This window comes from Molothrus ater, chromosome 7 (genome assembly GCF_012460135.2).
Source record: "Molothrus ater isolate BHLD 08-10-18 breed brown headed cowbird chromosome 7, BPBGC_Mater_1.1, whole genome shotgun sequence".
Lineage (NCBI taxonomy): Eukaryota > Metazoa > Chordata > Aves > Passeriformes > Icteridae > Molothrus > Molothrus ater.
Genome location: NC_050484.2, coordinates 11,973,642 through 11,989,907, shown reverse-complemented (window position 1 = coordinate 11,989,907; position 16,266 = coordinate 11,973,642). Strand labels below are relative to the sequence as shown.

At 38.5% G+C, this 16,266-nt stretch overlaps 1 protein-coding gene across 1 annotated transcript in view; it reads right to left on the bottom strand.

The window, feature by feature from the left end:
* BMPR2 (bone morphogenetic protein receptor type 2) overlaps positions 1-16,266 on the bottom strand; it is a 105,724-nt gene that overhangs the window by 22,129 nt on the left and 67,329 nt on the right. Inside the window, exons 4-6 of the mRNA XM_036387212.2 lie at positions 3,511-3,621; positions 2,897-2,988; positions 659-889 (exon numbers count right to left, since the gene is read on the bottom strand). Coding sequence (XP_036243105.1) covers positions 659-889; positions 2,897-2,988; positions 3,511-3,621 — 434 coding nt within the window. The remainder of the gene's footprint in view (positions 1-658; positions 890-2,896; positions 2,989-3,510; positions 3,622-16,266) is intronic.

The following is a 16,266-nucleotide window of genomic DNA, read 5'->3' as shown; positions in this document are numbered from 1 at the left end:
TTTTTTAAATGTTTCTAGTTCTGTGTGTACACACACAGACCATGAAGTACCCTAATCCATGAATTTGAGAAATACAAGTCTTCAGTTAGCTGAGGAGATTTGAAGATAGGGTTCTGGAAAGTAAGGCTGCCTTCTTAAGACATGTCCTACATCATTAGTATATGCCACAGAAAGGTTTAAAGAAGATACCAGGATAAAAAGGCACCATGATTTATAGTACCATAAACTAGTTTGACAACAATCTTGTATCTATTACATTTCACTGTAAAAAACCCCACTATTTACAGCTACTGAGCAATGTCATAAGACAGAGATAATGTCCTAAGAAGTTTTAAGTTTATTAGATTACTTTTAAGTAAAAACAACTCTTCAAATTCTGTCATTGAATAAGGACAAAATTGACTAAAAAAACCTTGCACCAAAACCGGGAGCAAACACTCCAGAACTAGGAATTTGTAAGACTTCATTTGGTAGCACTAATCAGGAAGTCTGAAAAGGTATTACAGTAACCCACAACAAGATCCATTAAAACTATCATTGATATGGATTATTTTTGCATTACTGTCAAGAAGCACCACCAAAACCTTAAGTACATCCTTTTCACGTGGCTATTCTTAGGATTCTTAACCAAGCCAACTGATTTCCTTGAAGCACTTACATTGGGGTAATATTCCATCACCAATAAATATTCCATCCGGCCGTCTGCAGTGAATCTCTCATCCCCCACAATGAAGCGGGCGATGTTCTCGTGCTCCATCAGTGGAATCCTGTAAATGTTCCTCTCATTGACAAAGTTCTGACGATTGGCAAAAGAAAAGACTTTCACAGCAACTGGACGTTCATCTAGGGAACCTTTATACACTGCTCCGTATCGCCCCCGGCCAATCAGCTGCAAAAACCAGAAATAATCGGTTCACAAAATAATAGGTGAAGACAAAACCCGAGTTTTCACTCTACAAGAATTGTATGCCAACTTTTATCCTGACTCGTACTATAATACAGTGAAGATAGCAAGTATTTTGTAATGAAAACCAGAATTAGAATGCTTTCATAGAGGCTATTTGAAGTTAGAAACCTCAGCACAAGCCAACATAGGCTTTACTAAATTGATTTATAATCTGAATATCCAGTACATATATCATAAATAATCTATTCAGTACTTTTATATACAGAATCAATAAAACACATGTGTTTTGTGCTGCTAATTCTCTTACAACTTTTGTCTACTAAAGATTTATAGCTTTTATGTGATCAATTTCATTTCACTCCAGAAATCACAGACTTTAAGGGAAATATTTTAGGTTTAGGACAGTTTATAAGCTTACCTTTCAGTTTAGTAGTAACAAAATACACATTTGTAGTGCAAAATAGATGCCAAAAAAGGGTAAATAGATTTTACCAGAAGGAAGTAACTAATTCCTGACTACCTGTGAACGTTTATTCTAGCCTCCACTATGTTAGACAGTCTTCAAGAATGGCCTTTCACATCTCCATAGTAACTGCAGAACAAAGAAGCGATCTCTACTCTAAGCCAAAATGCAGGACCACCTTCAGGAAGAGCCCTCATTTCTAAAGCTCAAAAAATTCCAACTACATAAGAATTTAAGCATCTATTTAAAATAATTTTCAGGAAGACCCATACATGAAACTGTAAGGATTTCATGAGTCATTTTTTTAACTTTTTAAATACTTACAAATAGAGAGGAAGAGAAAACAGAAGGAATAACAAAAGTAATGTTTCTAAAGATTATAAAATTGTCTTACAGGAAAGTTTTCAAAAATAATGTATCATTTAATGGAGAGACTTTCTGTTTCTCAGTCCTTTGATATCACTGGGTTGCAAAGCAGCAGCAAGTCAGTTCAAGGTATGAATGTGGAATGTAATCTACCCACAGAGATGTCCAAAGGCAAGCACAGGTTTAAACATTTGTCCTACAACACCCTGTGACTGGAGGCAAGGGGTCAGCTCCTTAGGATACAAGAAGCAGGACAGAAGACACCATAGCATTTCTCTCTCCCAAATTTCAGGCTTGGAGAAAGGCTGCATTATCGCTACAAGTGCTTTCATCTGGGGCTTTGCACATTTCTACAAAACACATTGTTAGGCTCTCCTAAACTCTGCCTCAAGTACTTTTTTGGTGTCAGAAGACACCTAAGGTTCTATGCTGATCAGTGCTGACACCATCAGAGCAACTCACACTGCATGTCTGCAGTCTGCATCTCCAGGTGGGGTTTCTACTGGGAAAAAAAAGAAAAGCACCACTCTGCATCTCAGTCGTTCTACTTTTTTTTTTTTTTCCTGGCTAAAAGGTTTTTAAAATTCCATATGCTATATCAAGCACACCAACTGGAAGCATAACATTTAGCAGTTTTGTGATGATACATCTAACACCAAGCTGAGCAGAAAGTTCTGGTTGGCCTCTGGTTGCCATGGAGCTGGATAGCGCCCCACAGGGAAGAATGACTACACAGAAATGCACCACTACTGAAATATGCTGCCCTATCTGCAGTAAATTCTATTTTCCAAGAGTGTTACTAAAGAATTTCAAATTCCTACAGTAGGACACTGTATTAAAAGTAAGCAGTGTCAAGCAAAACAGATGGATCTTTTGATGCAATGTTGAAATATAGCACCTTCTAATTTCCCCCACTACCTCCCAGTGTTTCTTTTCTTGTTCTCAAGGTAAAACATGTTCTAGCTAATGCCAACAACATTACCAACAAAATTAGACAAAATGTGCCTGCAGTAATCCCTTTTTTATTTTAATTTTTTCTTGAAGCTGTGATTTAGAAGAAAATATTACAGGAGCACTGATTTCTGTAACTATGCCTGGGATATGATCACAAGCATTATACTGAATAAAAATGAAGATTAATAACTGAGTTGAATATTTACCTCTAACAACTTTAGATTATCCAGATCCAATGAGGGCTCTGATGCTGCTGCCTCCATCATGTTCATACTGTGCAAACCTTGTTTACGGTCTCCTGGGGAAGAGGGTGAGGAGGAAATCAGCCAGTTTCCTTTCTGGACATGCTCCAAGTGAAAAAAATGCAACTTACCTGAGACCTGGCAGAATTACATATTGTAGGCAAGGATGAAATAAGTAAAAAGGAGTCCTGTAAAATCTTCTCAAAGTCAGCAAAATGAGCAGTGAAGGTGCTGATAAGCCACAAACTACAGATACCTGCTACACAACTGTTTTGATAATTCAAAGTCACTGGCAATAACTATAAAGCATGTTCACCATCTCACTTAAACTGTGCTGAGCAGAGGGTTTGTGGAAGAAAAATGGGTCCCCAAATGCCAGCTTAGAGATGTCATAACTCTCTCCAAACTGTTATAAAAGGGATATCACCATAAAATGTCGGAGAGGAGAAAGGGGAGCAGCATTATGTACAAGCATATAACAGGGACTGGGGAGAGCAGAAGACCTAAGTATAACTCTGAGCAATAACTAAATAAACAATGGGAAAAAAAACAATGCCAAAAATATTGTCAATCCCTACCTGCAAGCATCCTGTATCCAAAGAACAGAGCAGCTATGAGAACAGCCAGTACAGACACAGATGCCAGGGCAATAACGATGGTCTCATCTCGATGAAAAGAATGAGAAGAATCTGAAAGCAAACAAGATGAGGACTCTTTAACTGTAAATTTGAAAGAATCAACATTATAAAACATGTAATTGTTATTACAACAATGAGAAGAAAAATGTACTCTGGATTGTCAAACATCCCACATCCTTTTCCCCTCAAAATCTAGGGATGGCAAAAGAGTTGATCAGCCCAAAACAAGCTGGGCACGCATCCATCAGCGGCCTGGCCCAGGCTTCCCTTGCTCTGCAGCGAGAGGCACTGACAGCAGAAAGTGATTCTTCTTTCTATCTGGCAAAGTTCAGCACAGCCATACAAGGCCAAGCTGATGCAGTCCTCATCTGTTATCTGTGCCTTAATCCAGTTTCCTGGTATGAATCAGGTTTGTCAACTTTACAAGGTGTTTTTGTTGTTTTTCCCAGGACAAAAATCTCACGAGTTTGCAAACTGGGCTGCAAATATGATGAAAATTGAATGTTTCACATTCACTCAAATACCTAAAACATACATAAGTTCACTTAAGCAAATATTTCAAAATACTTTGAGGTTTTGATTTGTGTAAGTGCTCAGATAATTTTTGGCATAATTCTTAATATACAAAAAGACAGAAGTATCTCTACAGACTGAAGAAGGAAACCTGAAACAAAAATAAAACACTAAACAAAATTAAATGAAACTAGTTTTATTGAGTCTGTTGTAAAATATAATTTGACTCATTTTTGTCAAAATGAGTATCTTGCTTTTTCAGGTTTTCTTGGTTGGGTTTTTTATTTTCCCAGAGAGGAAAAAAGATTTCCTGAAAACATTTATTAGTGCCTTGAAATTTTCCTCCATGTCAGAGTCCAGTCTTGCTTCTTTGCAGGCATATAAAAATCCAGCCACTTTAATATAAAAAATTATTAGTGCAGATACTCTTCTGGTGTCAGAATCACTGGAATGTGGCGCTACAAGACCTCATTTACTTTGGCTTCAAAACCAAGTTTGGGAACTATGTTTAAACATGTTTTACATACTGCAAAAAGTACTCCTTAAAAGACTGTAATGAGACCTAACTAGGCTAAAACCACATATAAATGCACACAAGACTTAAACATTGAATAAACTTTTAGGTGAGACTGAAATACAATTTATCCCAATCTATGCTAGCTGAATAAACTGACAAATTCACTCTTATTGAATTGCATTTAAAAGAAATTCAACATGATTCACTACTTCATATTCTGAGTATGTACATACACAAGAGAACCATGTAAGAAGGAAAAGCAAATTTAAAAGACAACAACTGTCCTTTTTACATAACCACCATGGTAAGGGGAAATAATGAAAAGCTGGTAGAATAGAATGCCAGAGAGAACTTCAGCTGTGACAGAAGTAGGTGAAAAATCATCTATCAAAACCAACATGCAGCTCATATCTGATACTCCCCTTAAATAAAACAGAGCTTGTGATAAATCACGATACCATCAAATTTAAATTTGTTGTCAAAAGAAATACCATCACTACTGGTTTTGATAAAATAACTTTCTCCATGAAAGTTATTGCCATAGAACACTAATGTGGAATATGAGCTGTGACTTCTGTAGTGAGGAGATGAAAAGATACACATTACAATTGTCATCTAAATTATGTATTCAAAACATTGACATACATATCTATTGAAAGCCACAACATCATAAAGGAAACTGTTACATTATACAAACCTATATGAAACATGACACAAGTGCAGGCAGATGAGTAACTGCTGGCAGGGAAATGATAGTTTTGACTTTCATATTTTTATGAATGAAATTTACATTTTATTGGGTTATCTTTTAAAATATATATTAAATGTGGAGGGTTTTGCATCAGTTCAAGACAGCGCTAGCACGTACTAAGGAGTAGCACGCTTTGAGAGACTGCCCCTTGGGTTATAATCCCAGCTGTATCTTCCTTGCCTGCAGAACTAGAGCACTGCCATTTTCTACCCTCCCATTGCCAAATAACCAGCAATCATTTCCCCCATGGTTTGCCAAATGATATCTGGTGCTCGAGTTTGATTGCTCTTCTTTAGTTTTCTGTACAATCAAAGGCTTAACAACATGCCTCCATCAGGAGGGCCCTCCTCTACCCTGGAAAGGATTTTGCAGTTCAAGGGCATCCTGAGCAACACATTCTTCCACAGCTCTGGCTGCCTTGGCACACTCCCCTTAGAAGCCTGTGAATGCTGACATTCTGCAGGCTGAAGAGATACCAGAAAATCTCAAGACAGCATTTTGCTCGCATCAGCAGCTGAAAAACACACAGAGAAAAAGGATAATTTCTCTCTCCTTCCTTGATGGACCATCCCTTCTGCAGCCTTTTTCTGTTTAGTGGGTAGTTGTGCAGCCACCAGGTAACCTCACAGACGTCCCTAGCCTTCCAGAGGAAAGAATGTTTTAATTTTTTTTAAGGAGAGTTGTTTCATAAGAATTTTAGATTGGCATATCTTGAACTAGTTTTCAATTCTTACAAATATTTAAAAATAAAACTGTTGACATTCCAACAGCCAAATCAGTCCTACAGTGCAAGTTACTACTGTCAGGATGATGAGCAATAGTAATTAAATTTAAGAATAAATACAAATTTCTTTGTAAGGGTAAGTGAGCATCTCAATGGAGTGATAACATGCAGCTCAAAACAGCATGAGTGAGTAAAATGCTGTGTGTGACAGCCAGTCATTTCCCAGCAAGGACAACTTCACTATCTTTTGCTTGTAAATCTACACTAAAAGGAAAGCACAAAAATCCTGCCATGACAAAAGGTCCAGACAGCTCCAATTCCTCCCTCTCCTCCAAAATTGTTATTTCTATCAATCCTCTATCTACTTTGTAAAACAACTACTTTTGATGTTGTCAGATTATCAATCTTTCTTAAACAGAACAAAAAGGATATGTCACTTATCAACCCAGTTTCAACTCAAACTTAACAGAACTCTTATTAAAATCACTGATTTTATTAGTCCTTCTCTGGATATATTTCATCTTTAGTCTTTTACACCATACTCACCTTTAAATGCCTAGCTAAGAACCATACAGGACCTCTCAAGGCATATGGAGAGGTTCACATTTGCTCTTTTATATACTTCTAAGCAATTCATACAAGTTTTTTATATACATATGCACAAGAGTCATAATTCTCTTGGTATTATTTGGAGATATGTTTTAACTAACTCACCAAAAGACACATCAGTGTAGGTCAATAAAAGTAATCACTAACCTTTAATCAAGGCACTTTTAAAATAAGGATGTAAAATGCACAAGTATAGAAGATTCTTTTCATGCTTTTGTCCATGAACTTATGGTCTGGGTGAAAACAACCACGACTCATCATGATCAGGACATTCATTATGAAAGCCATGATTTGATATTATATTTTTCTGAACTAACACTTGATTGGTCTTCAACTGTTGACAACCCCTCCCTCAAATCAGTGGACTCTGCTTTTCAAGTTTATTTACAGGACCAGACACACGCCCTACAGCTTCAGTATTTCTTCATCATGTCATTGTACAAACTGACTTTAAACATGTCTAAGAACCACTCAATAATCTCATTTGAATTTCTGGAATCGTTAACAATATTTGGGTACATAGTGACAACTATCAACTGATTTAAAAGCCCTGTTTTCAGATCTCAGGCTGGGAGTGCTGGTATCTCAGTATTATTCCCAAACCAATGCATTGCATAAAAAAGCAATGTCATAAAGAGCAGAATTAGCTGCAGACTCTAGAAAATCCAAGGATTAAGGAGTTGGCTGCTGAGCTAAATTCTACCTACAGTTGTACACAGAAGATCTTGTCAGAGCTTTCTACTATTTATGTTACTGTAACTGAAAGGAAGGCTAATGAAGGTGCTTGTTTCACTGCTATTTGTTAGTGAGGCTTTATTTCCAACTTCAACTTAGCCTCCCTGATCTACACCAAATGTGCCACAATCAAAAACTGAACCAACAGAAACTGCTCTAAGGCCCAAACAACCTTAAAAGCCAATTTCTTATCCCACTTGAATGGGAAGGGGAGCAGTGCCCACAGATCTACTGACTCTACAAGCAGCAGTACAAAGATTCCATGTGGAAGATACCCAGCATGTACACACTTCTGTCTTGAAACATTTTGCCAGTAATTCTTACAGTCTACCAAGTCTAGCAATCCCATCACAAAGCAATACCACAGCAGACAGTGTAAATTGTTTTTTCTTTAAAGTAAGAAAAAGAAACAAAGCACAACTCATCAAAACAGAAGGACAACCTCCTTCTGGCTGGGGAGCAGCTGGTAACCAACAAGCCACCATTCCCAGAAGTGTCCTGACCTCATCATCAATAAAGGGCTTGTTTTCAGGTTCCAAAACCCGAGTACAACAGCTCCTGTGTATGGACAAGGTACACACAAATAATTGGGAATGTATTTCAGAGCAAACCATGAAGAGGAATGCTTCCAGTATTCAGTTAGAAGTGAGTCATCTGGCTGAACCCAGCCCTGCTCTTGGGACACTCCCTGCAGGCACTTCTACCACATGAAGCATTTCTCTCCCTTTTCTCAGACATTACTGCCATAACAGTTTCCAAGCACTTATACAGTATATTTGATGAATTGAGGTTTTTGGATTAAGCTTCCATACTGCCACACATGGAAGTTGTCAAACTGCAGCCTTCCTAACCTTCCCCAGGAATGACATACAATGAAGAATACTGCCAGTGCTAATGGCATCAGGAAGAACAATGTTTTTTCTTCAAAGTAACTTTTCCACTATAAACATAAGCTTGTAATATTAATTAATGCAAAAGTATTCCAATCTGCGCCTATGCTTGAAAAAAACTTTTTATTTCCCTCTAATTTAACTTTCAAAAATTAAAGCCTCTTTTGTAGGCTTCCTGTTTCCATAATTCAAAATTAGCATTTATCCTATGACCAAAGAAAGTTGTGAGAAATGAGAGAAAACTGAGAGAAAGCCAGGTAACAAGAGCCAATGGCAAATGAGTCTGTAAACATACAGAACTTCCTGGGAGCCAGAAAGGGGATGCACCATTCTTCTATCTTCCTTCCCCTTCAGCAAATACTGTGAGAACTGCAGACAGGAGGCTGCTCTGGAAAAAGCACCAACCAACCCACCACCACTGCCAACTCCATAGCATCAGGTCAAGCACCCACATCTGTGCTCTTGGAGAAACATTGCAGCCTGGATGATGAACTGTGAGGAAGCCAGGCAAGTTCTCCTATTTCCTACTTCACCATTCAACACATTGTTTCCCCAGTACTATTACTGAAATGAGAGGGTATGAAGCAAATGGAATGGGAAATGAGGAGAAGGAAGGACAGTCTTTTCCCTATGGCAGCTGAAAGCTGTCCAGAAATCTTCTCTCTAACCCTCCACCAAAGGTGCTACACTGCAATGGCCAGAGAGCTCCCTGGGACGCCAGAGAGGTCACTATTACAATGAGACATCTAAAGACAGCCATGAGAAGAGACACTAAGTGTTAACTAAGTTGAAAAACTAGGAATCCCAAGGGGGAAAATTTGATTGTGTAATTAAAGGCTGTATCCCAACACAAACACACAAAAGGATATGGCCTTGAAACTGTACAAGCAATGACATTGTTTCCTTCTAATATCTGAATATGAAACCTTGGGCTTTGGAATGCTGTTTCAATGCTATATATTTACATGGTGGTGATCACATAATAAAGGACATTTGCACATAAATTTCCACCAGATCTCTATATTGCTATTAAAGCTTTTCATTCCATTTTCAGAAATCTGCCTGCTCTTCATGTAAATGACTCACAGCTGTGTATCTGCCACACACTAGTAAATAATTCTAGAAAATATATGTGTGTATTTAAGTTTTCAGAAGCATTGTATAAAAACATTTTAGACAAACATACAATTATTCTATATAATCAAAACCAGTTTTAGAAATAATTACCTATGTTCCCACAGGATTTCTGGTAGCTATGTATCAAAAGCAAAGTGATCTCAAAGCCGATCGGTACCAAAATATTAACATTTCTTTAATTTGCCATATCACACATAAGTAGCAACATTAGTCTTAACAAATGAGGAAAACACCATCCTTTAACCTTTACAGCACAACAGTAACATCTGATTGTTCAAAACGACTACAGCTGTATGGACTCTGATCAAAGTCAGTAAAATTACACAGGGATTCAAAAGATCTGCCCATACAGATCACTTTAAAAAGAAGCAGAGTCTTCACGCCATCCTCCAACTATTTCTTTGATGTGATAGATTCAATATGTTCATAGCCAATCTGGTGCACAAGTTGCTCTTCCATTAAGGAATCTCAGTGATAGCGAGGATGAGATCAGAAGGAAGAGGGAAAGCTTTTGGTTCTGTCACCAGCAGTGTGAGATGGAGGCTGCAGGGTGGGGGCAATGTGGCCCTCAGCTGCAGATAACTACAAATATGCTCTGCACATCAGAAAGAGGCCTTTCAAGTATATTTAATTCTACTTGCTTTTAAAGTCACATTTCTTTTCACAGTAGCCCTGCACAATTTTCATGACATTGATAAGATCTTGATCCTTTGAAAAAACATACAATTAGCAATCTTTTCCACGGGCTCACAGACCTCAATTACAATCTGTTTATCTGTTTTGTCTACACAAAGCTTGGATCAAACGTGTCCTCAGAATTCTCCACAACTAGTAAAACATGCATCCTTTACTGCATTCTAGCAGCACATTCCAACCAAACCAAAACACATCATAAGGTCTTTTTTCCTCTCCTCCTTTCTGGACAGTAATCAACATTTCTTTCTGACCAAGTGACCATTGCTTCATTAATGATCCACTGTCCTGCAGCAAGAGAGTACAGTCTTCATCACATTAGAGCAAATGACAAGAAAGCCTCTGATATAAGCACTGTGCCAGAACAACCCAAATTGTTTTATGTAAATCCTAAATTCATTCAGTGAAGATAACAAAACATGTAAGGGGAAAAAAAGTACAAAATTTTAACAAAAAAAAAAATGTTAGTAGCCTTTTAGATACCAGGGACACTGGTCAGATTATCACATAATGAAAAGAAGAGTCCCATCTACACTGATTTAATTAAAAGCCTTTAAACCTATATTTTTAGTTAAGTTGGAGTTACAAGGTTGGAATACCTTTAAAATATGGTCTACAGACATTTACAATAAACTCCAGCAGGAGCTGTTCCCTATTTTCTATTAAATCTATGTATAGCTGAGAATGATGAAAGGAAAAAATAGCATTTCCTAACAAATTCTGCTATTGACCTAAGCTTTTACAGGTGTATGTTTTAAAACAACTACTACCCTAATTCTGTTTTATGAACTCATGTATAAGAGGTAAGGTTGCATCTTTCTGTAAGCATTTGACAAATTATTAATAAAATTAAGATCCATGTCCAAATTTTGTAGTAGGACTACAAAATGTTATCAACATGACCATCTTCAATACTTAAACCAAAGTTAAGGTAAGGAACTACTCTTTCACATAAAATTTTGGAGGCACTTGAAGGCACAATGAAGTTAGCAAGATAACTTCTATGGAAGCACAGTGCACACGCAGATGGAAAACACAATGGGAACTGGTTTTTTTGTGGGAGATGGTGCAACATTCTTTAACAGAATAATCCTGCCAATCCATAACCCTAAGGCAGTTTTCTTTCATAACTGAAAATGGATGTTTTCCCTGGACTTAACAGCAAGTCTCTGGTTTCTAGTCTATTGGCTTAGATGAAACAGATAATTTGCACTTGCTTCCAATCATTACAGTGTTTGAAGAAAAGATTTAAACAGTCACAAATATGTTTCCACTTTGCACTTAGCATCATCATATTTGACTGATTTTAACTTTTTATATAAAATTTTATATACTTATTGTCATAAGGTGCCCTTTATGACACATCTTTTCATATTTTTCTCCACATTGGGAGAGCTAAAATTTTAATACACTTTTCACATAATCACATCACTGTGTGGAACCTGGATGTCAGAAAGCACCAGTCTCTCATGAGACTTGCAGTAACATCAAAACCTGGCACTCATGCATCACAGATCCATCTGCCTCCTCAGTGAATGCCTCAAAACATCATACAGCTTGGGCTGTAAAATTTATTTCCCATAATGTGCTCCAGAGGAATCCTGCTATAGCTGGAAGTCAGTCATCCGTGGTGGCAGAGTTTCAGCATGCAGATCTCTCTTCAAAAATCTGCTGCTGGAAAATGCAATTTGAATGTAAACTTTGTCTCTAAAAGCCCTCCTCTGCCCTTCTCTGCTGTACTGGCTGCCACCAAGCACCCAATCTGGAGTTTTTTTTGATGTTGAAGATTGCCGTGATACATCAAAATCAAAAATGAAGCAAGAGTGGTAATGTCTTTGGCAGGAGAGTGGGTTATGAAATCCCTAAGTGCTCTTTCTTTGATGACTAGATACAGAGAGGTGAATTAGCAGCTTGTCACATGTGTGCAGAAGAAATTAATGAGTTCATCAAAACCCAACAAAACTCCTCTTCCTGCCTTTTCTTCTGGGAGTTCAGGGATCTTCAGTAAAATTTCTAACACTACTGAATAGAACCTTATAATCATCACGTATGTAAAATAAATAGCAATCCTAACACAAAACTAAATCTAGGTTATTCTTTCTGAAGTTCCCTATATACCAATAAATATTTGATTACTAGAGAGATAAAAGAAGTATCTTGCTTCTATAGTCAAACTGTTTTTGAGTACACTTCAACCTTACCTTCAAGCTAAATGGAAAGCTACTTTGAGCACCTAACAATATACAGGGGACATCTTCCATATTGAAACAAAAGTCAGAAAAATGTTTTTTAATAAAAAGGCTGAAAATAACATTTACATTATCCCCTTATATTCATCTTGGACCAACAGGACTTCCTGCTTATCAAACCAAATGGTAACACCAGCTTTAACATACGGCACCCTTCCAGCCTCTGTAATGCACTGGATCAAAAACTACATGTGCTGCAATGGAAAAAAATGAGTGCTTCAGAAAGCCTCTTTAAGGATATTTGAAGTTATTTTAATTCCAACAGGTTAATAGCCACATATTCCATGTCTGTAATGTTCCCAGGCACCAAAAATAGAGCCCAAAAAATTACATCAAAACACTGAAATGCCTGTTTTTATACGGATGAGCTAACAACCAACCCCTCAGATCCTTCAGAAAAGGCAGCTCAGATCCCTTGTGCTGCATTTTTCATGTCTCCAAGAGTGCTGAAGCCCAGGAATGCTGTCTGCCAGGCAGCCAGGCTCCCCCTGCTCCTAGACAAAGCCAGCCCCCCGTGCCAGCCCTCTGGTCGGTGGGAGGGCGAGGCAGGCGCAGGCAGCGTGGGACGCTGGGCCTGTCCCAGCAGGTTGCAGCTGGGCACACCTGAGGGAGTGGCAGTGCCTCTGTTCCCAGCACAGCAGAGATGTGCTGCTGCTCCCGCGTGGGCAGGGACACTGAGCACTCGTGGCCTGTCAGCACAGCTGCACACCTCCTCTCACTGCCTTTCAGCAATAGCTCTTTTCTCTTGTCAACCTTAGCAACAGGCAATGAAGAACGAACTGATTTAAAGGACATGATTGTACAGGGTGTTTATTCCAAAACATTTCCCTAAGCATGCAATGAAATCTGGATTATAGCACAATTTTAGGCAGCCAACCTGTTTCAAGTACAAGCCCAAGATCAATACAAACAGGGTAAGAACGAGTTCTGACAAAATCTTTCCTTATACATTTGGTTTATGTCCTAGTATTCCAGATCAGCTAAACCCTAAATCAGCTTAATATTGTAATCCTCAAGTGTAATCCTCAAGTGTAGCAAGTATTTTAGTACTAAAACTTAACTTCTCCTACTCTCTTTAATTCAGGAACGTATTTCTGTACTTCTAGTACAACTCTGTAGAGTGTACATTCTTGTACATAACAGGTTTTGTGAATTTAAATTTGAAGGCCAACACTACAGAGTTGTGAGTTAAACCTGTCTGATATTTTAGAAATATTCACAGTTAGTAAAAGATTGTGTTTGTCTGGCTAATATAAATTCAGACAATGCCTGTATTTTGCCAAAAGGTACACATCTGCTCTAGCTCTTACTATCATGGTTTAGAAGGAGAATGTAACATGAATGTACATGTCCTGTTTTCCCATTAATCCTACCTACTTACTCGCTTATTTTCCCCAATCATCTTCTCTACCTGGCCATATAGTTTCTAACTTTAGCAAATGCTTTTTCTAGGACTTCAAAAATATTTCAGAAGTCTTCCGTAATTTTAAGATGAAAATAATCCTTACATTTCTCTATGCTCTAGCATTGTACTGGTTGGTCTTACCAGGTATGTCCCAGATGAAATGGTTATTGATTGGGAGGAACTGAGCAATGAAGCAGAAGCTGGGATCAGACAGAATTCCCCCTCCTACCTCACTCCAGGGCAGCTGCAGAACGCTGTGAACAGCATCTCCCCTTCTCTTCCCCAGGACCACTGGCAGTCTCACTCAGTCTGCATCGGTGTCTCAGAGTCTCAGTCCTGCTCCTCACTCGGTCCCACCCAGCACAGGCCATCCCTGAGGACACTGCTTGCCCTGTGTCCCTGCCAGTGAGTGGAGAAGGGTGGCAGAGCAGCTGAACCTCTCCTGGTTCCTGCTGAAAGCCACCTCTCCTTCCCAGCTGAGAGGCCTTAGCAAGGGCTGTTTCCCTCTATTGTCCTTGCTTAAATGGAGATTCAGATGGTTTCTGGGCAGGAAGAACCTCTCTCTCAAAGATACTGCACGGACAGGAGATGCAGCTATTTGGGGACATCCTCAAGCAGAAGGAAATAAAGGACAGAAAAGGCTGTGGGAATCTGACAACCTGCCTGTGAGGAGGAGGCAGTGGCAGGGCCAGCACTCGGCAGGGCAGGAGCTGACACAGTGAGAGGCCCAGAGAGGAGAAAGGCTTTAACCTCCCGAGGACCCCAGCAAAATCAATAACCTCCTCTGCCACACAGCTTCTGTTTCCAAGGCACCAGCTGCAGTGACCTTCTTCAAAGAGAAAATTGCATCTTGTATGAGGGCACACAAGTGCACCTTAGATATGTGTAAATGCATTTTCTTTTCCTAAAGGAAAGAAAAAAATTTCAGAACTTGAAATATAAAACAAAGAGAAACTTAGATTGTGTTTCTGGCTCTGACACAGAACAGCCTGATCTTAGGTAGGTTACTTTGCTTCTTAGTGCTTTATGTTAGCTAGGTATATAATAGGGAAAACAGTACCTCCCCTAACTTCAAAGGTTATTCTGATTACTTTAAAATAGCATGAAGATGAAAAAGGCAATAATGATAAATGGCAATCCTTAGTTTGCACTTATGCAAAATCCCTTTACAGATCTAAGTGCTTGATTTCAGATGAAATACAGACACCGTTTGATGTTCAGCTCTTGCAGCACAAGTGCCAGCTCAGGCATCCCTTGCCTCCTACTCCCAGGTGCTGTTCCAGCCCAGCAGTGCCCAACAGCTGTGCTGCACAGCCACGGCTCTGCTGAGCTACAGCAGCCAGCGGGGAGACCATGGGAGGGGAGGAAGGACCATATCTGAGGCAACTCCCTGCCAAAATAAATATACATCCATCAAGTACAAAGGCTGGCATCAAAGCTATCAATTCGTGTTACAGCTGACTTCACTTGTATAACATGTTCTGTCTGCCCTACAGCAACAAACTTGTTTCAAACCAGGAATAAATATTTCAACACAAATCTGAATAGGTCATGAGGAGACATTTCATAATCCTATGGAAATGACTTGCAAACGATGTTGGAATCTGCATGATTGCTAGATGAACTTCACAGACTGAATAAAACATACTGAATGATATGGCTTCTGTAACTCTTCTACTTTAAACATATTTTCCATGTAATAAAAACTTTCTTAAATGAATCCCTGAACTGGTCACAGCCCTTAGTATTGGTTTCAGCTGTTTTAATGATGCTTTACAATTAAACTGTAAGTCTAAAACCTTCACAAGACATTTATTTACACAGATACTGTAGAAATTAGAATGGAAAAAGGAGCCTTTTAAAAAATGAATACAAAGAAGTCTTCTGTCAATCTAATTTACTCAAATCCTGACCATACCATGAAATCCTATTAAATGAAAGGCAAAAACCTCAAGTCCCATTGAGCAAGTAGAAATCTTTTTTTTGCAAAACAAAAAAACCAAAATTAAACTTGTGACAGACTCATTTCTGACAGATGCTCCTGCTTTAACACATCACAAACTATATAGGCACAGGCAAAGTTTTCAAATGGCTCTTCTGGTTCCCAGCTGGTCACCATCAAAGCATTTCTACACTTCATAGAAGACACTTTTAACACATCCTAGTTTGGTCACTTGAAATTTAAGACACCTTCAATCACTAGTCTAGATTTAGGAATATGCAACTCTATAAGCCTCCTCAAATTGAAAATACATAACCAGGACAAAAATGAGGATTTATGATTGCAAATCAACTTCATGCTTTCAGCCTTATAGCTTCATAGCCTATAGCTTCATAGTTGGGTTTTTTTTTTTCCTTTTTTTCCTTGCTTATTCCTTCTAACAACTCACAGGTAATCACATCAGTTATGCCTCTGAGAAGATATTGTCTTATTGTTTTAGACAAGAGTTCTGGTTCCCATTCTGTCCTTTAA